General features: G+C 46.5%; 1 protein-coding gene across 2 annotated transcripts in view; it reads left to right on the top strand.

Moving 5' to 3' along the window:
* Positions 1-24394, top strand: part of SCARA5 (scavenger receptor class A member 5) — a 122998-nt gene that overhangs the window by 28885 nt on the left and 69719 nt on the right. For both annotated transcript variants that reach the window (XM_055299926.1, XM_055299925.1), the window contains exon 3: positions 842-970. In XM_055299926.1, coding sequence (XP_055155901.1) covers positions 842-970 — 129 coding nt within the window. The remainder of the gene's footprint in view (positions 1-841; positions 971-24394) is intronic.

Raw genomic sequence — 24394 nt, 5'->3', positions numbered from 1 at the left:
ATCTGTAATCTGACGGGGTTGGACCGAAAGATCCATGAGGTCCAGTAGAGCATGGGTATTTTGCTCTCCTGTATTGGCCAGAAGCTGGAGAGCCTTGTGTAGTTTCACAGAGTGAAGTTACTATGTCTTCCTGCAACCCTAAACCTGTGGTTGCAAACTGGTGGTCAGATCTGGCATGGAAGTGTGTTTTGTTTACACTCCCTAGTGTTTTGTAAGCTTTTTTGTCTGTTATTATTATTAGTTGTTGTTGTCAACACTTTAAAAATAGGGCAATTTCTCAAAATCACGTCTGGCTCGTCTTGAAAATTCTGTGTCTGGCAACACCTGACCCTTATGCCTACATCCACAACCTTTTCCAGACTGTGAGTGCGCGGTTAGGTTCCCGAGGCCCACGTGGCCCACTTTGCTCATTTCCATCCCTCCCGGGCCACTGTAGAAGTTAAAATTTGCAACCTCTGTTTTAAATTTTCTCCATATTTTCTGGGTCACATGGGACAATGATGCTTTGTAAAGGACCCCTATTCCAGCCTATTTGAGCTTTCTCTGCTGCTTGGGCTGGCTCCCAGGAGGGTGGGTTTGTTGGGCATGTGAGCTGTGGACATGGCTATCTGGCTTGTTTATGAATGCAGAGGATGGGAGGAGAGCCAGAAACTCAAAAGCTTGTCATGTTCTGGAAAGTTCCCCATCATTACAGCTGCAATGCAGATGTGCAGAAGGTGTGAGAGGTTGCATTTGAACATCTGCCTACATGGGGAGCAATGAGACCAAAAAGAAAAAAAAAAAAGCTTGTGGGGTTTTCATGTGCTTGATTTTCCCTCCTCTTCTTACCCTTATTGTTTAGGTCCAGGCCACAAACGGCGAGCAGGAGGCTGCTGCACTCAGCTGGGCTCCCTGTCAGCCCTGAAGCATGCTGTCCTCGGGCTCTACCTGCTGGTCTTCCTGATTCTTGTGGGCATCTTCATCTTAGCAGGTAAGGCCACCCTTCCCTATTCTGGCCTCTAAGCATGAAGCAGGAAGTGTGTGAGGAAGCAGGGGCAGGTGGGAACTGGAGAGCTGGAGCCTCTGCTCTTCATTTCCACAGTCATAAGCCCAAACACCACCTTGGTCACCATGGAAACCAAGAAGGAGAAAGTTGGCTGGTCTTTTAGACCGGCAAGACTCTTGGCAGCTTTGCCCATTTCATGTGGGATGCGGAGTTGGCAGAGGCTATGTGATCTTGGGAAATCTCTGAGTCCAAGAGCAGAGACCGAGCTGTTCTGAGTGACTTCTGACTCTCCCCACATCATTGTGTGACTTGTGCATCTCACTGGCCCTCCCTGGAGCTCTGTGCAGAGTTTTACACAGAGTAGCCTAAGCTCCTTTTCCTGGTGATGATGAAAATAGTCATGAGACATTTTGCTGCTGAGGCTAATCAGACTCCTAATAAACCTGCTGCCCTTTTGCAATTATTGGGTGTGGGATGGGTTTGCCCCAGTACGGCAGGGTTCCTTGTCCCAATTTCCATCTGTAAGATAGGCCAGTCATATGCCGGAGTTGGGAGCACATTCTCTAGCCAGGAGGAAGCAGATCTCATGGGCTTAGAAAGGGATCAAATGGAGGATCCCCATGCTTTACCAAGCCCAGCTCACCACTCACAGATTACTCCACTGTGATATAGATGGGGAAGCAGATAGGGAGAGAGGTTATGATGGTCTCTCATGACTCCCACCCTGAGGAAGAGGTGCACAATTCCCACCTTTCTCAGTGGAGATATGTGAGTGCTGACAAAGTAAAGCCAAGGGATCAGTTTATTTCAACCTCCCTTGTCCTACATGATCACCTGCTTTGTGTCAGATTCCATGCTAGGAGTGGAGATACAGCTAAGGAAGACCCATGGCTTTCTTTCAAGGAGTTTCCAGTTGGGGGAAGAAGCAGAGGCATGGAGATAGAATCGTCTTTAAGCAGAATGTGATGGGGATGATGACGGAGACTCTATGTTGACACAAGTGCTGTGGTAATCTAGAGGAGCACACGCAGTGGAAGTATGGGTGTTGCATGGAGGGAGGTTGGTCAGAGCAAGGCAGCTGGCCAGGCTGGGATGACTTAGAGTGTTGAGGGTGGGGTCCTTGAGTTAACTCTAGGACAGGGATCCGGAGGTTAAGCACTTGCAGATGACCCTTTGCTGGAAATTGTGAGGCAGATGCCCAGGACATCACTGGTCTTTTCTCACTTTCTGTCAAGTGAGCATAGTCAGCTGGGCCCTGTGATGGGATGTTAAATGCTGCCTTCACCTTCAGGGTTCTATTCTCAGGGCAAAAGGCATCATTAGGGGTGGTGGGACAGACACCTGGGGGTAGAGGGGCAGGGACAGACATTGACCTAGGGGTAGAGGGGCGGCCAACAGCAACAATGAGAGAAACTCATGATTCATCTCAAGGACCCAGGGATAATGTCCAGCCAGAGGATGATTTGAACATGTTCTTGGGCTGCTCAGTGGGAGATTGGGATCTGGGTTTTGTGGGCTTGGCAGCCACAGCCATAACAAATTTCCAGAATTTTTGGAAACCGTTTCAGCCCAGCAGGAAAGCTAGGCTATGGTATTACAACTTCTCTGCTGAATAGGAACTTTTAGGTGACAGAAGAGGGTCTAGGAGAGTCAGACGATGGAGACCCTCAGGCAGGTCTCTGGAGCCTGGAGGGTCTGGAAGACCATCATCTCTTAGGGAGAGAAGACCTGCCAGGGAAGGAAGGTTCTCTTCTGGTGCCTGGAGGGTTGCCATGTGGAAAAGAGCAGACATATCCTGTGTGGCCTCAGAAGTAGACAAATGGGTGGATTTTGTGAGGAGATAGATTCCCATTCAAAACAGAGGAGAATTCCTAACAAGTACTGTTGCCTGGCATGGTGCAGAAAGACTTTTCTCCTGGCTAAGTGAACTTGGAGTTTGAATGGGATTTATGATGACATCCTGGAAGTTTCAGAAGGGTGGGTGGAATGTGGTTTTCCAATCTAACCAAAATGTTGCCGTGCTTCCTCGTTGTTGTGTGTGGAGACCTGGGGAGGATGTTGATCAATATGATCACCTTTGTGCCTGAAGCTTCGGAGTGAGTACCAGCTTGCCTGTGTGGTGTGACAGTTTGGGGTGGATTTGAATTAATCTGATGACACAGAGCATTGTAGTTTATCTCTTGGATCTGTGGCATGGCCACTGGCTCTTCCCCAGGTTCTTGCCTGGAAAATCATGCTGGCCCCTAGGAAGGGTTAGGTGAGGGAGGCCAATGAAAAATATAGTCACTTGCTGCCTCTCCCCTCAGGAGGGGACTTAGGAATGTGATGGACAAGTCTGGGGTTCTTCAAGGAGCTCCTGCCTGACCTTAGGTAGGATATTTCTTCATATTACCCTGATTGAAGACCTCCAGTGATGCTCCTTTTATGAAAATACCAAGACAATGGGGAGATCCATGATTCAGTGTAAACTAGAACTTGCCCGGCCTTCTGTAAGGAGTTCTGCTGTGGCTGCTTCCTCATCTTGGGTGGAACATGTTCTTCATTGCCCTGCTGAGGTTGCCTTGCACAAGAGGTGCTAAGGACTGAATCGTGCCCCACCCCCAAATTTATATGTTGAAGCCCTATCCTTCAATATGATGGTGTTGGGAGGTGGGGCCTTTGGGAGGTTATTAGGTCATGGGAGTGGGGCTCTCATGATGAGATTAGTGCCCTTATAAGAAGAGACGGGAGAGAGGGAGAGAGGAAGGGGATGGGAGAGAAAGAGAGAGAGGAAGAGGGGGAGAGATACCTGCCATATGATGGCATAGAGAAAAGGAGTGACCTGCAAGCCAGGAGAACAGCCCTTACCAACAACCAAATTGGCCTGCAACTTGATCTTGGACTTTCCAGTGTCCACAGCTATGACAGATACATGTCTGTTGTTTAAGCCGCCAAGCCTGTGGTGTTTTGTTAGAGTAGCCCAGGCAGACTGAGGCAGGAGTCCTGTCTGAACCACTCTCAGACTTCAAAACCTCCTTGTTGACACAAAGCTCATACAGCCTTGACAAAACCACCCACTGCAACCAGGTGCCATGTCTGAGTAGCTGACTGCCACAAAATGACCAGGGTACAAATGCTTGCTTCTACTGTGTTTCAACATTGCGAAATGATAATCCAACTACATAAAAATATTACTCTTACAAAACTTCACATGACACTTCTCTCAGTTCATCTCTTTATCCAAGTATTTGAAATAAAAAGCAAATACTGTACCTCATATTTATGCATCATCCTGCATAACCTGGTCTGATCCAGCCATCTGGATTTAAATTATTTTCACCCAAACTATTATCTCAATTGGGCTTTCTACCCACCATCTAACTATCCGTTCCTGATCAGCATCCTCTTGGGAACTTTCCTGATATTTCCACAATATTGCCAGGTTCTATCCACCCAGCCTTCCAACGTCTCCCAAGAAGGCTGCATTAGTCCCTTCTTGCCACCCCCAAATTCCTCTGACTTTCTATCTCTTCAACCCATTGCTCATTACCTGGACCAATGGTCGCATAGTAAGTTTTCGTTCTGTTCCGTGTTCAGTTTTGGACAGTATCAACCATCAGGCTTAAGTTCCTGAACAGGAGAGTTGAGATTGGATGGTCATGGTGTTGTGAGGTCCTCGGTCCAGCACTTTAGGGAAGACATGATGGAGGCAAAGTGTTAGAGGAGGTCCGCTGTTATTCATGACTATTCTGGGACATCACTTTGGTGACAAAGGGTGGTCATGAAGAACGACCTTTTCCTCCCTTCTGTCATGCCACAACTAAGGAATTTAGTGAAAATGTAATATCAGACAGGGGAAGTGCAAATATCTCGGCATCTGATTTCATGGGAAGCTGGAGTTCTACTGCAACATAGACTAGGGAACTACAACAGAGAGAGTTCCTGGTGAAATGGGCTCCTCTCTCACAGCTTACCTGAATTCTTTTTTTAACAGCAATGGTCAGGGGGCAACTGGGTGGCTCAGTGGTTAAAGATCTGCCTTCAGTTCAGGCATGGTCCTTGGGGGCCTGGGATTGAGTCCCACATCAGGCTCCCCACAGGGATCCTGCTTCTCCCTCTATCTATGTCTGTCTCTCTCTCTCTCTCTCTGTGTCTCTCAAGAATGAATAAATAAAACCTTAAAAAACATAACAGCAACAGTTAGACGTGGTCATCATCCCCTTAATAACTGCTTCACGTGTACATGAGTGCTTAGTGGGTACAGAACAATAGAACAAGCCTTAGTACTTTAGTCCACTGGGGCTGCTATAACAAACTGCCACAATCCAGGCAGCTTAAACAACAAACATTTATTTTTCATCACTCTGGAGGCCAAGAAGTCCAAGATCAAGGTGCTGGCAGGTTTGTTGTCTGGTGAGGACCCACCTCCTGGCTCACAGACAGCTGTCTGGTCTCTATGTCCTCACATGGTGGAAGCAGTGAGGGAGCCCTCTGGGGTCTCTTTTATAAAGACACTGATCCCATTCATGAGGGCTCCACCCTCATGACCTGATCACCTTCCAAAGGCCCCAGCTCCTGATCCCATCATATTGCGGGTTAGGATTTCACCATATGAATTTGGGAGGATGCAAACATTCAATTCATAGCATGGAACTAAAAAGAATCATGAGATGTGATTCCTATTCTGGGAGGGGTTTCAAATCATAAGCACACAATACACATTAGGACAGTATGATGTAGGGAATGCTCTGTGCCAGAGGAGAGTCTGTTTATGCAAAGGAGGGTCTGACTCCTGAGAGCTGGAGTGGCTGGGGAGGCTCAGCATGGAGAGAGCTAACCTCCAAGTGATCTGAATGTCGTTTAAATAGAGCACCCATAGTGAACGGGAATAAAGGGGAAAGGAGAAAAAAGTGAGTGGGAAATATCAGAAAGGGAGACAGAACATGAGAGACTACTAACTCTGGGAAATAAACTAGGGGTGGTAGAAGGGGAGGTGGACGGGGGGTTGGGGGTGACTGGGTAACAGGCACTGAGGGGGGCAGTTGATGGGATGAGCACTGGGTGTTATTCTATATGTGGCAAATTGAACACCAATAAAAAATAAATTTATAAAAATAAATAAATATAAATAAATAAACAAGCCCCTTTTCTGATGACCTCACTCCAAACAGGTCTGTCTTTGACTCTGCAATCAGAGAACAGTGTGCTCAGAGCCCATATCCATTTATATGGCAGATTATTGATTTCATTATGCATCTCGGAATTAAGAGTGTGATGCCCTTGCACTTTACTGGGACAACCTGTTGGAAATAGTGCCATGAAATTCCACCCTGTGCTTATTGCAGGGGTGCTGTTGAGGGCTCTATTCATTCTACTACCCAACGTCAATGCCTGCAGAAATTATCTGTCTGAGTCTCAGAAGGCGGTATGCTCGCCTTGAGGAATTAGTTTGGTTTCACCTTAAGGAGATTGTGAATCTGAAAGTAATTACAGTTGCTTTCAAGAGGTAATTAATGCAAACTGAGAGTGAGTTGTCATCCCATTCAAGATGTATGAATTTGAAGGTAATTAAAATGAAAACCTGGAGACAGATCTGTGGTCCACCCACAGCTACTGTATAGACTTTCCAGAAAGCATTTTTCTGTTACTCTTGTCCCAACGTCCATTTAGCATCTCTTACTCATTCTTCTTTTATCTTGTTCTCATCTGCTGTTATATTACTGTATTTTATGTAAACACCTTAATCCTTTTGGAACAAGGAAGACACAATTTTGTCTTTAAAAAAAAATCTGCCTTTTCTCTTCAGTTCTACAAGGACATGATGTTTTTAAATATGCAGATGATAAGTGAATGAATGTGTGCGTGAATGAATAAATGACAGAGACATGGAACCTTGGAGGGGATCTTATTTATCAGGGGAAATAGGATTATTTCAGTTTTAGTCAAGTATCTGAATGGCACAGTAAATACAGAATCACCGCTCAAGGACACGTGACTGGTGGAAGAAATGAGTGTGTAATTAATTATATTATTACACATACATCATAGTACATACTGTGTTGGGATTATGGCATTTAGGGAGAATAGTAAGACAGGCAGCATCACGCAGTACCTTATGCTGGGTAACATGATGGACTTTTTTTTTAAGATTTTATATATTTATTCATGAGAGACACAGAGAGAGGTAGAGACATAGGCAGAGGGAGAAGCAGGCTCCCTGTGGGACTCAATCCCAGGACCCCGGGATCATGCCCTGAGCCAAAGGCAGATGCTCAACCACTGAACCACCCAGGCATCCCAGCACCATGGACTTTGAAGCCAGCCTGTGTGGATTTGAATCCTGTCTTCTCCATTACCGGCTATGAGATACTGACCAAGTTATTTGATCTTTCTGTACTTGAGCTTCATCATCTGAAAATGGGGAAAATAAGTATGCCTACCTCATTAGATTGTTTTGAGATTTAAATAAGTTAATACATTGAAAGCACTTAGAAAAATGGCTCCTGGCACACAGCAAGCATGATAGAGGTAGACTATTGTTATTATAGCAGGAGTACTACCACTGCTATGAGCATTATTACTCCTGTTTTTTCCTGGTTTTCTTTGTGGTCAGTTAAGCTTGATAGTGGAAACTGAGAGTCAGAAAAACTTGGGTTTAGTCCTAGCTCACCCATTAACACTCTGTAATCTTGGGAAAAATCACTGTCTGAATCTTAGTACACTCATTTGTAAAGTGAGCAGATTGGACCAGGTCAGCATTTCCCAGACTTTTTGACCACAGCCTACATTAATAAATGTATTTAACATCACAACTAGTTCCCACATCCACCCATAACCGAACTAATCCTAAATGTGTAATGGATGCCAGTGGTTTTCTATCCTATTCTATACAGCTCATTTAAAAAAAAATATCCACAATCCATACATTGGTGTCATGATCCACGAATGGGATATGAACCATAATCCGAAAAACAATGGGCTCCATGTGTCTTTTAAACACTCTAAGTGAATAGCTATAGGATATCGGCTTTGAGGGGAAACTTCTGGGTTCACATCTGGGCTGTGCCACTGACTGGTTCTATAATCTTGGGGCAAAAAATTTAACTTCTCAAATCCTCCGTTTTCTCATCTGTCAAATGGGATGACAATGGTACCTACCCCATAGGGTTGTTGTAAGGATTAATGTATACATGAAAACTCTTAGTGGTTGGCATGTAAAAACTACATGCCAAGTAGTTTAGATGCTAAGTCTTGTTTAGACTGAGCACCCAGTGGTTTTTGTTTATAAACAAAGAACTTGGTGTGCTTGTTGTGGTGGGAGGGTATGCACCCATAGCCCACACGTTTCTAATAAACCCGCAGGGGAAGCCTGGAGACTTTGTTTGAGGGATCCTGGAGTTGCCGTGACAGAGCAGGGCTCAGTGTGCCAAAAAACAGGATAGGGTTTCTAGCACTGTATCTCCTTAGGGGAGAGCAAGCCAGCTCCATGGTGCCGTTCCCACCCGCAACACTTGGGAGCTTAGCCTTGGATGGAGTCTCAGAGGACATCTTGTACAAACTTCCTCCCTCCCAGGCAAGAACCTCCCTCCTGATTTCCCAGACAAATGAGATATTGCACTTCTACTGAAGAACAGCCACAAGTGACAGCAGCTCTTGCCCAATCCTCCTTGACTATCTCATGCATGCTGTTCCTAGCTCCTCTTGTAGATTGTCCACTTGTCAATGGCTTTGATTTCTGTCCAAGGAGCCAAGATTGGAGGAAATTTTAGAGGCACTCTGAATGCAGCACCCAGATTTTGTTAAGAAAATGAGCTTTCTTATTTAAGAAAGCTCATAACAAGGCTTTCTCCTTATTCTTGTGATCATTCTTCAGCAGGGTGAAAATAGGCTAAGCAATCTTCATTCTTTCAAATAGGCCCTTTAGATCTTGATTAGGAGACCTGTGTGTGCTTGCGCGTGTGTGTGTGTGCCTGTGTGTGCACGCACGTGCCTGCCTTCACACTTGCCACGTGATATTGAAATCATCAGTTTACGTGCCTGCACCCCTTTATAGTCCAAAACAGAGCTCCTTCATGATAAGGTACTGTGTTGTGTTTGTCTTTGTGCTCTTGGCACCTGGAATGGTGCTTTATAGATAATAGATGCTTAGTTAATGTTTGGCCTCAACGTAATGGCCATCCCCACGCAACAAACACCAGGTTTTCGTGGAAAACAAAATTAGACACAGCACTGTTGGTGTGGTCTGGCCAGGGCAGGGTGTGCTGGGCTGTGGCTAACTTTGATCTGGACACTGCACGTATGCTGACGTAGCCCACACTTGCACGAGCCTTGCTCATTGTGACTCATAGTAATACACGATAGCACATCCAAATGATGGGATATTGTGAAGCCATTAATTATCATGTCCGTTCGCCAACCCCAGATTTCTTTCAAAGGAGATATTGCCTAGTGGGGGCTCCTGAATCCCCTGTAGTCAGTACAACTGGATTTTGTTAATTTTGTTGTTGCCTTAACTTAAATGCAGATCTTGTTAGTAATCCCAATGAAATGTCATCACACTGGTTTCTGCCAAGTATTGCAGCCCGTTGGATCAGTTTGAATCTGGATTTGGACATCTGTCATTTAGCTTTCCCTTTCAGGCTTGTGTCATCGGTCACATCTAAGCCAGTATCCCAACGCAGTCTCCATTCCCTAGCCTGCCGCCACGTGTACAGTTCCCAGGAGGATATGACCAAGGGCACACCAGCCTGTGTACACACTTTATTGTCCTGTGAGGTGGGATCACTTCAAAGACCCCCCCACCAGTCTCTTTCCTGAAACCTAGACCCCCCTACCTGAGACACTCCCTTGCCCCCTGCATCCCACCTTGTGTGAGACTTCCCAAGCTATCAGACCTTCCCCAGCAGAAGGCACCCCAGACTCTCCTTAGCTCTAGGTGAGCGGGAGGGAAAGAGAGAATTTTGACATCCTGACTTCTCCACAAAAGATTCCATGACCCAGGAGGAAGGACCTGTCATATCTCTCTTCCTTACATGGATGCTTCTGATAGGTGGCATCTCACCCTAAGGTGAGAGAAGTGGGCATGAAGGAAAGCCAGCCGCCTGCACATTTGACATTATGCTCTCTGGGTCTTTAGTCAAACTGTTACAAAATTAGATAGGACAGAGGACCTATCGCAGCTACATCTCCCTGGAATCCTTCCTGTAAGCAAAGGCCTAAATCTGGCTATTGCCTATATTTGCCAACGAAGGTTTATAGGCACACAGCTGTGCTCATTCATTTATGTGTTGTCTATGGCTGCTTTCACGCTGCAGTGGCAAAGTTGAGTAGTTTTAACAGAGATCGAATGGCCTAATGAGCCAAAAATAGTTACTCCCTGGCCCTTTACAGAAAAAGTTTGCCGACTCCCCTTTAGACTTATACTGACCACTAAGTAGCCCTTTAATCTTTCGCCTGTGGATTGTGCTCTATGGCTTTCAAGGAATTTTTGCAAATGATACGTCATCTAAATCTCCTAACAATTGAAGGAATCCAGAAAGGAGTTCATAATGTAATACTGAAGAAACAGGCTCAGAGAAGTTGTGCATGCTGGCTCATGGTCCCCCAGCAGGGGATTGGAGCCTGGACCACAGATGACAGGATTGTGTGAAGTCAGCACTCCTCTCACCCTCTCACCCTGCTGGAGGCATTATCTATGGCCCAGTGGCAAAGCCTCTGGGCACTGGAGTCAGCCTGCCAGGTTATAAATCTTGACTTTCTTACCTAATGTGTGCCCTTGGGCAAGTTATTCAAGCTACCTGAGCCTTAGAGTCCTCATCTGTAAAGCAGAAAGGCTAACACTCCCCACTTCTAAGTATCGTGATGAGGCTGAAATGAGTTCATCCATGGAAACTACCTAGTAGTCCATGGCATGTAGTATTCCTCCTACAGTGGTTGTTAGGTGATTATAATCGAGTATAACTCCCTCCAACTGTACCATAATCCAGCCCTCCTTTCCCCATGCTATACAGAAAACATCAAGAGACACTTGTCAATGGCTTTGATTTCTGTCCAAGGAGCCAAGATTGGAGGAAATTTTAGAGGCACTCTGAATGCAGCACCCAGATTTTGTTAAGAAAATGAGCTTTCTTATTTAAGCAAAAATAGATGGGAATGGGCTTGAGTTAGTCTTTTTGATGCCTTCTGCAGCTCATATTTCCTTCTTCATGGCTCAACTTGTGTACTTTCCAAACCTACCTTTCGGTCTGCCTTGTAGTTCTAGCTTCTGCTTGCACGTGCCAGAGCTATCAAGTAAATTTTGTCACTAACTGATGGCCTTGAGTTTGGGCTGGGATTGAAGCTGAGCAAGTAACAAGCTTTTGTTCTCCGCCCTATGGGAGAGAAGCTATAAACTCATAGAATTTTTGTGAGGATTGGTAGGCATTGTGCATCTTCTGCCCCTGCCCAAGGGCTTAGAGCCCTCTTGCATCAAATCCAAAACAGCAAGCATTTGTTGAGTGCCAACAATGTGCCTGGCACTGAGGTACAGGGAAATATGAAGAGAAATAAAGAAAGGCCCCTGACATAAAGATCTTACCAACCGGAAGAGCAGATATGAAAAAAATCAAAACAAAGCAACCCTATAAAATGTGGTACAGTTCAAAAAAGTCAGGTGTTTTAGAATCAGGCAAACCTGAATTCAGGTATCAGTTAGATCACTTATGAGTTGTGATCTGGGGAAATTATTTAATCCTCATTAAAAAAAAAAAAACATTAGGGGATCCCTGGGTGGCACAGCGGTTTGGCACCTGCCTTTGGCCCAGGGCGTGATCCTGGAGACCGGGGATCGAATCCCACGTCGGGCTCCCGGTGCATGGAGCCTGCTTCTCTCTCTGCCTGTGTCTCTGCCTCTATCTCTCTCTCTGTGTGTGACTATCATAAATAAATAAAAATTTAAAAAAAATTCTTAAAAAAAAACATTAAAATGGGAATAACGATGATCACTTACTGGTATTGTGACCAAGGTAACACATAAAGTGCCTTGTACAATGCCTGACTTACACCAGGGAGTCAATAAATGTTTCTCTGTAAATCTCAAAAAAAGAGGTACTGACATATTCTGAGAAGTTCGGATTTAATTCAGGGAAGCAATCCATTGGTCTCCTATGCCACTCTGCTCCCACCTGGTTCACCTCTAAATCTTGGAGTAACTAGGAGTTCAGTCCTTGGCTTTCTTTCCTTCTTTAACTGAGCTGGTGCCTTTCATTAAATTCCATCATATTTCATTTCTGTCTTCACCACTAACTTTTGCCCCAAATCCCAGACTAATATATTCAACTATTACTTGTACCATTCCCACCTGATGATTTAATAAACATCTCAAACTCAACATGTGAACAGAACTCTTGATTTGCCCTCCCCAAATTGTTTCTCCCCAATTCTCCTCCATCTCTGTAAATGACACCATGATCTATCTGGTTGTCTTAACCAAAAACAAGGGAATCCTTCTAGATTTCTTTCGCCTGCCTCCCATGTTCACCTCATCAGCACACCCTGATGGACCCCATCATCTCTCCCCTGGACTGCTCCAGTTACCTCCCAATTGTGGAGAGTTATCAAATAAAAATACAGGATGCCCTGATAAATTCAAATTTCAGATGCATGGTGAATGATTTTACAGGCCCAGGAGGAAGGATAACAAAGCAGAGAGTTTCGCCAGTCTCAAGTCTGTGGGGGACAATGGTGGGTGGTCATGGTGGGTGGTCGTGGGTGGTGACCCTCCCTGTATCTCTCTTGTTTGAGGAGAGGCTGATGGTAACCTATTGCTATGGCCTCCAGGTAGATGGTGTGTTTGGTCTTGTTAGAATAATGTCCAGCTTCAAACCATGCCCTCCATTTCTGAGAAGTCCCTCAGAGATGGGAAGCCTGCCTTCTTGGTCCCAACTGCCCTTCCAGCTGGCAGCGCCATGTGGCCTGATGGCTACCAGACATCCCTGGGCTCCTGCCCTACTCTGTGCAACTTTGTGAGAGCCCCACCTTCCCTGTGATCCTTTTTAGAGCAATCCAGGGGATACAGGGAGCTGGGGTGGGTTCTACAGCCCCTTCCTATAGTCTCATCCCATAGCCTCCCCATCTCAGGGAAGTCCCAGAAAATAGGCAGGCATGCCCAGGCTCTGCTCCAGATCAGAGGGCATAGGTGGTCTCACCCAATGGTCTCTCACCATGCTTCTCTCTAATGAGAGCACCTGTCTGAGCTCAGCTGGAGCCAGTTCCCATTTCCCTAGAGATCCCTATCTCTAAGAGGGGTCTCTGGAGCCCCACACCCCCACCTAGCACCTGCATGGATATGGGGATGGCAGTGAAGAAGGTGTCCAAAGTGACTCCTAGGGAATGGTGCCAGTTCCCAGGATGGGAAATAGGGGATTCATCAGAGCCCTAGCCACCCTGAGTCACCCTGGGAGGGGTTTCTTCTGCTCACTGCTTTGTTTCTCCTTCTTGCTATTGTCAACAATGACGGGATCCGGCCAGTTGTCCTCTGTGAAACATTTCAGCATATTATCTGCCAGAGTTTTGGAAAAACTGCATCTTTCTGGGAGGAGTCTGAGGAAAGGCATCTCTTATTTACCCATTAACACTCGTCCTCTGATCATTAGCTGGGGCCACTGAGCACGAATAAACAAGGAGATTGCCTTAAGGAAGTCAATATCCTTTCAGGATCTATAAAAACCGTTTATATCCTTTGGCTCAGAAATCCTACTCCATTGGCCTCAAGGAAATGATTACAATGAAGGAAAATGACATGTATATAAAACTCTTTGCAACATTATTCCGGATCACTCAAAACTGGGAAAAACCCAAATGTCCAACCTTAGCGGGTTAAGTTATGACAAAACAACACGAAGGAATATTATATAGCCATTCCAACTGCGAACTAATAAGCAGCATGGGAGAGTGTGTATGAAATGTTCAGGGGAAAAGAAACTGCCCTATTGCCTGTGTGCCCTCCGAGTGCAACGTGCAAGCGGACATGCATCCAGAAGGAGGGAGAGGAGACTGGGAGGAATGGAAACCACTATGCTGGAGTGAGAGGCTTATTGGTACACATTCTTCTCTTTCAATTTCCTCTAATGTTGGTGTTTTAATAAAGCCACCCTTTTAAAAAGCCACAGGAATCCTTCTATAACCCTGAGATCATGGCACCTAGCATAGTTTTGCCTGTCCTGGAGGTACCCTCAGGTGGGGCCAGCAGGTCTTTCCTGATTTTGTGCATGTGCTGCCCCAACTTGGGTTTGGAGGGCTGCCAGCAGAGTGTCCCTGACAAGAGGACACTCCAGCTGCAGATGGAGAAGCTGGGCGAGTGCCCCAGGGGCACGCAGGAAGGGAGAGGCCAAATGACAAAGGAAACCAGAGCTGGGAAGGATTAGTCCTGGCCTCAACTTTGTAAATGAGACCAAGGCTGCGGTGGGGAAGTGTCCTGCTCAGCTTTGCCCTAGCCTCAGTGGCTGATGGGAACTCGCCTCTGAGGCCTCAGAGGCCCCCAGATTCCTGATCCTCTGGGAGGCTCTGCCTCCTCAGGGGTCCCAGCTGTCACCTACCCCCAGACAGGCTTTCTGGAGCCTCCCCTGGTTCTTGAAGCTCACTGTTGGGCTAAAAGATTATTTCTTCTAATAACTTCTACCTTTCTTGGGGCTAAAGTCATTATTCTGGGGTAACAGAAATAAAGTCAAATGCTCCAAGTTTTTCTTTAAACTAGTTTTCTTCTTTCTTCCTTCCTTTTTTCTTTCGCCCCAGCTTTATTGAGGTATAATTGACCAATAAAAAGTATATATACTTCAGGCATACCATGTGATGTCTTGCTTACATATGCATTATGAAATGATCACCACAATCAAGCTAATCAACATAACCATCACCCTGCCTAATTAGGATTTTTGTGCATGCGGTGAGAAAACTTCAGACCTACTGCCTTAGTAAACTTCAAGTATACGTTACGTCATGTTAACTATAGTCACCAGGCCGTATATTAGCTCTCCAGAACTTATTTATCTTGTATAACCCCACTTTTGTACCCTTTGGCCAACATCTCCCCATGCCCCCAACTCCTACTCCTTGGGAACCGTCACTCTGCTCTGTTTTTATGAGTTTGAGGTTTTTAGCTTCCACATATAAGTGAGATCATACAGTATGTCTTCCTGTGTCTGACTTAATTCACTCAGCATCATGTCCTCCAGGTTCATCCATGTTGTGGCACATGGCAAGATCTCCTTTTTTACGACTGTACAATATTCCACTGAATGTCTGTGCCACATCTTCTTTATCCAGATACGGGTTAGGCTATTTCCATGTCTCGGCTATTGTCAATAATGCTCCAATGAGCATGGGGCTGCAAATACCTATCTCTTCAAGTTCCTGATTTTATTTCCTCTGGGTGTTTGCCCAGAAGTGGGATTGTTGACCTAAAAGATAGTTCTATTTTTAAATTTTTCTGAGGAACCTCCCTAAGTTGTTTTCTTCCTTCCTTCCTTCCTTCCTTCCTTCCTTCCTTCCTTCCTTCCTTCCTTCCTTTCTTTCTTTCTTTCTCTTTCTTTCTTTCTTTTTTTCTTTCTTTCAGATTTTATTTATTCATGATAGACAGAGAGAGAGAGAGGCAGAGACACAGGTAGAGGGAGAAGCAGGCTCCATGCCAGGAGCCTGAGCGGGATTCCATCCCAGGACTCCAGGACCGCGACCCAGGCCAGAGGCAGGTGCTAAACTGCTGAGCCACCCAGGGATTCCCCCTAAGTTGTTTTCCATAGCAGCTGCTCCAGTTTGCATTCCCATCAGGGTAAAGTGTTTCTCTCTGACTACCCACCCTCCCCTGACTCATGCCCCCCTCCTTCCTTGTTAGGAACACACCTCAGGGCTGTGACCCATAACCCCTAACATGTACCTGCTTTCAGCTTCTGCCATCTCGAGTGTGTTCTGAGGACTTCCAGTCCCTAATTCTTTCCATACAGGCAACTGCCTTCCCAGGAGCTCTCTGTGAAGTACTCCTGGGCACCTTCGATTCAACATGCTCAAACCCAAACTGAAGTCCACTTTATGTCTATATTATCCTTTCTTTAACCAAATTCCTGTTGTTGGATGCTCAAGATTCAAACTCGGCGTAAGGGCTGGGACACAACAGTTGGTTGATGAAGATGTTGTTCTGTGGTTGGCCAAGTCCAGGAGGGTGCAGGATTGCCCTTTTGAGCTCAGGCCCCGGTGGCCCCCTGGGTCTCCACTGTGTGGAAAGATGAAAGGTCTCCTGCATCATGTTACCCACACCCCTTCACTTTGGACTTTGGGGCCACTTGAAGGGTCTCTTTCCTGACCCTTGTGGGAGCTTCTGTGTTGCTTTGACTATCCAGCTCCATGGGACCTTCTCCCTAGGTCTTTTATATCCCTCCTTTTGGCAACCCACTCCACTATCCCACCCTCTTATTACTGCTTCCTCATAGCCATTGGTCCTGGTTATCACCTTTGGGCCATCTGGTTTCCCTCCAGATTAGGCTGCTGAAAGAGGGGACAAGATCATATTAGTTTTCTTGAGTTACTATAACAAAATCTCACAAACCAGACAGCCTAAAAAACAGAAACTTACTCTCTCACAGTCAGGAGGCTGGAAGTCTGAGATCAGGATGGTGGCAGGTTTGCTTTCCCAAGGCCTCTCTCACTGGCTTACAACTACCTCCTTACTAAATCCTCACATGATCTTTTCTCTGCGCATGCATCCCTGGTATCTCTCTTTCTCTTTTCCTATAAGGTCACAGTCCTGTTGGATTAGGACCCCACCTTTATGACCTCATTTAACTTCAATTATTTCCACAAAAGCTCTATACAGTCACAGTGGGAATTAGGAGATACACAATTCAGTCCATAACAAGGATGAAAAAAAAAATCCTCCACTAGTTTTATTCAAGGGGTCAAATATCTATGTGCATCAGACCGTATTCTGGAAAAATGGGCACTGGCCTGAGGGCTCAGGGGCCAGCAGTGTTTTGCTGGGTCTGCAGCCCATGCCCTTAGGTGGTGGCAGCAAAGGCAGAAAGAGTCACTGTTCACTACCTTTCCAATGAGTTCGCTTGTACGAACTGATATCCTAGACCCTCATATTTAAACTTGGGTTGGTCAGAAAATGACTGTCCACATGTATTAATTTCCTGGGGCTCTCAGAGTACCTCAAACTGAGTGGCTTAGAACAAAAGAGATTTATTTCCTCACGGTTCTGGAGACAAGAAGTCCCAAATCAAGATGTAAGTAGCTGTATTTCCTCTGGACACTCTAGGGGAGAAAACTTCTTTATCTCTTCTAGCTTCTGGTGGTTGTCAGCAACCTTAGTCTTTCTTGGCCTCTAAGATACATCTTTATAATTTGTGTCTCTGTCCTCACATGGCTTTCTCCCTGTGGGTCTGTGTCTCTACATCCAAATTCCCTTCTTCTTGTAAGGATGCCAGTCATATTAGATTCAGGGTTTACCCTAATCCAGTATGACCTTAACTGGATTACCTCTGCAGAGACCCTCTTTCCAAAGACCACACCCACAGGTTCTAGGTGGACATGAATTTGGGTTGGGGGGAAATATTCAGTCCAGTCCACCAGGGAATGAAAGGGCACTTGAAAGTACTTTCACTGGGGAAGTACATGTTTCCTCCTGGTGAAAGCTTTGAAAGAAAGAAAGCATTTAGGGCTTCCCCTTCTCCTGCAGAATCTCAAGAAACCATCCTGTTTTGTATTCTTTCATGATGTGGTCAGTCAGCACAGAGGAGGCAGAAGAAAAGCTCAGGAAATAAAGTTTACGGTACTCACCAGTCTTAGAGACACAGTGCAGGGCCACTAGGAGAAGCAGCAGGGGGTCAGGATTTGGAAGACAGGAGCCAGAGAAGGAGTTAGGCCATGGCCTTCCCTGGGGTTTCTGCAGGTAACAAAAGATGAACAGCTCAGGACTGGCTGGTTTGAATAATTCTGGTGGGCTTTGGGCTATCTGGGTGTTCTCCAGGTGCCTGGACCTGGACCTGCTGATGCTTAGGATGGAGGAAAATTGCCTCCTGGGGTGCTCCAGCACCACCGCCCCCCCCCCCCCAACAAGGAGTAGTGTGGCTCTGGATTGGTTAGTTTGCATATCAAAAGCACTCTCCTGGTGGGGTCCTTGGTGATCTCCAAGAATTGCCTAGCCCTGGAAGAGGCAGTCTGTCCCCTGCCATGAAAGTTTTTTAAGATGTCAAAACAGAATATACAAGAAAATTAAAAATATGTCCAATTCTCATGGGAAAGAGGAAGGATCCGGCTCTCTTGGTCCCCAGCTCCTATAAACTAATGCAGTCTTCTGGACATTCGGCAGGCTGTGCTCACATTCTGGATGGGACTTCATCTCCTGCGTTACCTATGGCCACAGGAAGGTCAGTGGCGGCATGGGGAGGACAGGTCCCCACACTAGTGGCCCGGCCTTCGGCTCTTGGTTCAGGCACTGCCGCTGGCTATGTGATCCCAGGCAGGAGGTCTTGCCTCTTGAGAGCCTTAGGACCTGATTATTTGACACACCAGTGGTCACGAGTTTTTGGCCTCTGACAAAACCCATTTCTACTTTGGGGCTCTTTCGAGGTTTATACAGGGACTGCCGGTTGACAATTTCTGAACTGGACTTTTGAAGTCCCTTCAGCTGTGAAAATTCTAGGTCTTAGAAAGTACCCCTGGCACCTGACCGTGCAGCATTTCCCTTTTGTGTGCATTTAGCACATTTTTCATCTTGGTCTTGTACAAAGGCCGGTGGTTTCTGTGTTGGACTCCCCAAGAAACTATGACTTCCATGAGCGCAGGGACCATATTTGAATACCTTTGTGTCATCCACACTAGCCTAGATTTTGGAATTACACAGCCTTGGGGTTCCAAGCTCATACTGTTGCATTTTCACTCTATGACTTTGGGCAAATTACTTAAGCTCTTTGAGTTGCAGTTTGCTTATCTGTGAAGTGGGGGGTCTTAATGCCATCCTCTGAGGAATATGGTGGCTCTTGAATGAGACAGTGCATTCAAGAGCCATCATTCCTTTTGGAGAAGAACTCCAGTGCAAGATAATCTTATGGTAATTCCTGATGGGAAGTACATAATAAGTGGCTTAGTCCATGCTAACCTATGTTTTTCTCATAGAGCTGAGCCCTTAAACAGGCTTTTTATAACAAACCTCAATGAAATTGATGGAATGTGTGCATAGATGGTATCTGTGCACATGTATTTGAGGGGGAAAAATCAGCATTGAGGTTCCCGATGATGGAAAAGATTAGTGCTGCCTTGAGACCCAGGCAAAAGGACTGGAGCCCCTGTCCTCTCCTCATACTTTAGAGGTCCCCACTCAGGCTGTCAGCCAGCCACATCCCATTCCAAAAGGTGAGGAGCCCTCAGGACTAAAAGAACGTGCACTCCAGAGCCTGTTACCCCCTTCTTCTGGGCCATGCTCCAGGAACCTGGCACTGTGGAATTTGCTGTTCTGCAGGCCCGGCTGTCTTCCAGGGCACTGGATCATCCTGCTGAGGGCAAATCACATTGCTAGCCAGAAGGCAGCAAAGCAGGAGCTGTTTGCAGGTGTTGGGCGTGGGAGGGTTGGAACTTTGGAGGTGCAGTCGTGCCTGGTGTCCCTAAGCATGGGTGTGAGGCCCACTGTGGTGCAGGACTGCACAGGAGATGGGAGGGAGGCTGGACCAAGTTCTGGGTAGGCATCTGTGTTTCTGGTACCCCTGAAGTTTGGCTCTTGTCAAAGCCTAGACATGGCCCAGGCATAATAGCAATGAATGTGTTTGGTGTCACTGCCTCAGATGGGGGCGGGGGGTGGGGGGTGGCCTCCTGTTGGCAGTGGCAATGTGCTAAGCTCTTCCCTCCTTGGGGGCTTTGGGCCTCCCCCTGCTGCAAGGATTCATCTCAGAGGCAGCCAGGGGGTGACGCTGCTCTTGGCCCAAGTCTTGCCAGAGGAGTGGGAACACCGGTGTGCTGAACATACTGTGCCTTCCAGGCTCTCTGCTTGGGACCCACTTAGAGATTTAGAGCCTGGGTCACTGGTTAGTTTGCATATCAAAGCATGCTCCCCAGCCCAGCCCAGAGGCATTGGGCTCTCCTTCCTGTGTGGCACTGGCTCACTCCAGCCCTAGGACTTTCAGCAGCTTCCTTCCTGTGGCTGGGACAGCGTCTGGGGCATCCCACCCCTCTGCAGCCCCCAGCTCCTCTTCAGGAGCCACACCCGTGTCCACCGCCCTGTCCTCATCCAGGCCACCTGCAGGGCAGGCCGCACACCCGGAACACTGTCTGTCAGGCAGGGGCTTTTCCCATCTGGCTCCACTCACTGTGAGCACAGCAGTTTCCGTGGGGAGAAGCTCTTTTAATGGGATGCGGTCAAGGCGGAAGGTCAGCTGGGGGTGAATCATATACTATAGCTAATCTGCACCCTTTTTGCCTTCCTCCCACTCTGAGTTATCGTGTGGCCCCAGGACCTGATTCCCCAGCTTCCCACAGGTGGCAGCTGCCAACCCACTGGCTCCCACCCACTGGCGCCGCCACCATGCAGTGTTGTATTGCACATTCATTATGTCACCTGATTTTCCTGTGATGCTGTGAGCCAGATACAGTGAGCCCCACTTACGGGTGAGAAGACTGAGGCTCAAAGAGCCGGATAGTCCTCCCAGGTGCATAGCTGTTCATTAAATGTAAATGGCACTGGTGGTAGTGTCTCAGCCGGGGCTCAGCTTCTGGTTTCCTAGTCAAGAGCTCATGCCAGGAGCCCCTACTGCCCCTGCACTAGTTTCCACCTGGCTCCCACCAAGGGAATGCAGGTCAGCTTGAAACCAGAGCTCTGGGCCGTGCAGGGAGGGCTCTGCTCCCACGGGATCAAAACAGGCTTGAAACTAAGTCATCCGAAGGCTCCCTGTCCTGTCTGCCTCCCCACATGGCCTCGAGGCAAGGAGATAGAGAAACCGAGGCACCCAAGAAGGCTAGTTCTGAGCTAATTCTCCATTCCACCTATGTGCACTGATTCCCACAGCCTGGCCATGTGGCTTTTTATGATGTTGGCCCCCACAGTACATATTATACAAACATCTACGGACAGGGCTGTAGTACCACATTGCACATTATGAAGGCAGGGATGGATTTTTAAATTTCCTTGATAAAACTGGAGGTTATGGAGAAGTTCCCATTCCTTTCTGCAGCCCATTGCTTTCCATTTAATGAGGCATTTGGGGCCGGGATTTTTTTTTTTTTCCCTCTGTGTCTTGGAAAATGTCCCACAGCTGGAACCGCGAGCTCTCAGCTGTTTGTTTTTCTTCCTTGGAGAGGGACTTGGGAACGTTACCCACCAAACCCCAGAGGAATGGGCAGTTTGAAGAGCCTTCAAGCCCCAGACGCACAAACCCCAAACACATGAGCCCTACAGGATGCGTTCTCCCTCCCGGTGGCTGAAAGGCTGGCTGGCAGTCCTGATGTCCCCAAAGAGCAGGGCCAGTTCCAGGCCCCTCCACCTTACATTTGATGGCTGTGAAGGTGGGGGAAGGGAAAGAAGATTCCAGCCCCCGGGCCCCAGGCCAGGTCCTGAAACTCCAGTTGTGAAAGCGGAGCAGAGCTGCCCAGAGTGGCTCTCAGTGGGCCCATTTATCATGCGGCCTTGGGTGGGACTGGGCAGTCTGAATAACGCTTGCCCAGAGTGCTTGCGGGGACCCAGCCAGACTCTTCCCCCAGGTCCCACCCTCACCCCAGGGGGTCCCCAGCCCCAGCCCCGGCTTAGTCCATCTTCCTGTCTCCACTCCACCCCAGCTCCTCTCTTTAGTTCTCCCTTAGAATTTTTTTCATTGTAGTAAAATAGTCATGAAACTTACCTTTTTAAAACATTTTTAAATGTATAGTGAAGTGGTGGTAAGGGCATTCACACTGTGCCGTCATCCCCATCCACAGCGCATTTCATCCTCCCAAACTGAAACTTTGTATTCGTATTTTTTAAGATTTTATTTATTTATCCATGAGAGACACAGAGAGAGGGAGAGACACAAGCAGAGGGAGAAGCAGGCTCCATCAGGGAACTCGATGTGGGACTCGATCCCAGATCCCGGGATCACGACCTGAGCCAAAGGCAGATGCTCAACCACTGAGCCACCCAAGTGCCCTAACACTGTATTTTTTTAAACACTGATTTCCCATTCTTTCCTGCTTCCCTTCCCACTCCCGGCAAACACCATTCCATTTCCTGTGTTTATGAATTTGACTCCTCCGGGTACCTCATGTAAGGGGGATCATACAATATTCTTCCTTTTGTGACTGGCTTATTATTGCACTTAGCATAATTAATGTCTTCAAGGCTCTTCTATGTTGCAGCATGTAACAGGATTGCCTTCCTTTTTAGGGTTGAGTAATATTCCTTTATAGGTATAGACCACATTTTGTTTGTTCATTGATCCATCAGTGGTTTGGTTCAACTACTTGGGTTGCTTCCACCTTTTGGCTGTTGTGAATAACGTTGCTATGAACATGGGTGTGTAAATACTTGTGTGAATCCCTGCTTTCAATTTGTTGGGTGCATACTCAGAAGTGGCCTTGCTTGCCTTTTGGATTTTTAAATCAGCTTACACATGAACTTCCATAGGACATTCTGGCCACCTGAGACCTGTTTCCTGGGAGAGACAGAAGAGGTTGAGAGAGAATAGAGAAGAAAAGAAAGGACTCAGGGGATAATGAGCTTCCATCATCCCCAGCACTCATGGGACTCTGTGACTAAAACAGGAATGGGGCAGGGTTGTTACTGGACATGCAGAATGCCCCGGCCCACCCATTCCTGAATCAGAATCTCCAGGCTATAATCTTCAAATTACTTGGGTACTTCTGACTTGTAGCAAGTTTCAGAGCCATTGTCTGTGAACTGGACATTCCACTTACTGGGATGAAGGTGGCAAAAGGGATCACTCCAGCACATCCAGTCATCAGATCCTTGGATGTAGCGGGGTTAGCCCTGCCTGGCTAGGTTGATGATCATAGTCTGTGTTAGTCTGCTGGGGCTACTATAACAGAATATCGCAGACTGGGTAGCTTACACAATAGCAATTGAATTTTTCTCATAGTTTTAGAGACTAGAAGTCCAAAATCAAGGTGCTGGCATGGCTGATTTCCTCCGAGGCCGTCCTCCTCCATGTACAGATGCTGCCTCTCTGTGTGGCATGTGCCTGATGTCCTTTCCTCTTCCTATGAGAACACCAGTCATATTGGATTAGGGTCCACCCAAATGACTTCATTTTAATGTAATCACCTCCTTAAAGAACTTATCTCCAAATATTGTTAACATGCTAAGGTAATGAGGGGTGGGACTTCAGTATACAAAAATTTTTTTGCCAGGGGAGGACATAATTTAGCTCATAACACAGTCTTTTCCTCCTTCATCCCTTTCTTGATTATTTTAAATTCTTTGTACGGCTCAAACAAAGCAATACCATCAGGAAATAGAGTAAAAATTACTCATAATTCCTCTGCTCTAAAAAAAATCAATTATTTTCAACAGTCTCAGCTTTCTTTTTCTTTTCTTTTTTTTTGTTTTGAGAGAGAGAGAGCGCACAAACGATGTGTGCAGGGGTGGGGGAGGGGCAGAGGAAGAGAGAGAGAGACTCAAGCAGGCTTTATGCCAAGTGCAGAGCCATATGCAGTTCTCGATCTCAGGATCCTGAGATCTTAACTTGAGCTGAAATCAAGAGTTTGATGCTCAACTGACTGGGCCACCCAGGTGCCCCTACAATCCCAGTTTTCTTTCACTCCCGTGTGTGTATATGTGTTTGCTTAATATTAGCATATGCGTTTCCCACACCGTTGCATGATAGACCTCATCACTATCATTTACAGGGAGGGCTTCATCACAGTCCATCTAATTGATGTACCCATGATTTAATTATTCTTGAATTTTTCATTCATGATTTCTCCATTTTTCACTTCTACAAATAAAAGGGCACTGGGTTTCTGTGCTATATAGTGTTTCCCTTTTTTTTTTTTGGATTATTTCCTTAGGGTAAATTCCCGGGTGTGAGATTATTGAACAAAGGATGTGAACATTTTTATGGCTCTTGATACATCTTGCCAAATTGCTTTCCAAAAGCATTTTACACTGTCATCAGCGATGTATAAACATACTAGTTTTCACCGTACTCTTGCCAGCATGATGTAGCACTGTGCCATTATTTTTAGAGAGATTTCATTTATTTTATATCTCTTTGATAACTAATGATCTCATAAAGTTTTTCATATACTTGATTATTCATTATATCATCTCTTAAGGGAACTCTCTTTAAGCCCTTTGCTTACATATGTGAGGCCAAAACATATAGTTATTAAGTATCTACCACCTGGGGTATCTACCACCATGGGGTGCTATGGGATGGCCACGGAAGTGTAAGGCCTAGTTCTTACCTTCCAGATGCCTAC

The sequence above is a fragment of the Nyctereutes procyonoides genome, unplaced genomic scaffold (genome assembly GCF_905146905.1).
Source record: "Nyctereutes procyonoides isolate TBG_1078 unplaced genomic scaffold, NYPRO_anot_genome, whole genome shotgun sequence".
In the NCBI taxonomy this organism is placed as follows: domain Eukaryota; kingdom Metazoa; phylum Chordata; class Mammalia; order Carnivora; family Canidae; genus Nyctereutes; species Nyctereutes procyonoides.
This window is presented reverse-complemented; position numbering and strand designations above follow the sequence as displayed.